Here is a 643-nt window from a genome sequence, read left to right on the forward strand (position 1 = left end):
TCCCGTGATGCCATCAGGTCCAGCCGCTTTCCTCGGATTCACAGACCTCAGTGTACGCCTCACCTCATGCTCTTCTACCCTGAGGGAGGGGCCACCATGGACAGATGGTTGTAATATGACTGTCCCCTTCGGCTCTACATCAAAACGGGCAAAGAAGAGATTAAGCTCCTCCGCCAATGAAGGGTCTCCATCAACCGCAGCAAGAGTTGGTTTATAATTGGTGATATTCTGAATCCCCTGCCACACCTGCTGCATGTCATTCGTGTTGAATTTATCCTCAATCCTCTGCCTGTAGCCCAGCTTAGCCTGTCGGATGCCTCTTTTCAGGTTGGCTCTGGCAGAGGGTGATAGAGTTTCAGCCCAAATGCTAGAATGTGATGTGTCACTTCCTGGTGACATCATCGTGCTGATGACCAGGGGTCATCTCGTAGAAAAAGAGGTGCAGGAGCTCATTAGCATAACTTATTTGCATATGCCACACCCCCTGACATCACCGGAAGTGTGTCAGACGGCAACCCCACCACTCAGGCTCCACAGGACTGTTTTGGATTGATCGCTATTGGGGGGGGGGGAACGTGCAGATCTGCCCTCACAGAGGAGGGAGAGCTTATACCTGAATAAAACTTGGTCTTAAAGGTGCCAC

General features: G+C 51.3%; 1 protein-coding gene across 1 annotated transcript in view; it reads right to left on the minus strand.

Annotated features, from left to right (window-relative positions):
- The window catches only part of LOC107116422, a gene marked incomplete at its 3' end in the record, with an annotated part of 8501 nt that extends 8099 nt beyond the window's left edge, over positions 1 to 402 (minus strand). The window contains exon 1 of the mRNA XM_015418317.1: positions 57 to 402. Within this exon, the coding sequence (XP_015273803.1) occupies positions 57 to 402 (346 nt within the window). The remainder of the gene's footprint in view (positions 1 to 56) is intronic.
- Positions 403 to 643: the final 241 nt, after the last annotated feature.

Source organism: Gekko japonicus, unplaced genomic scaffold, assembly GCF_001447785.1.
Source record: "Gekko japonicus isolate JY-2015 unplaced genomic scaffold, Gekko_japonicus_V1.1 scaffold6299, whole genome shotgun sequence".
Lineage (NCBI taxonomy): Eukaryota > Metazoa > Chordata > Lepidosauria > Squamata > Gekkonidae > Gekko > Gekko japonicus.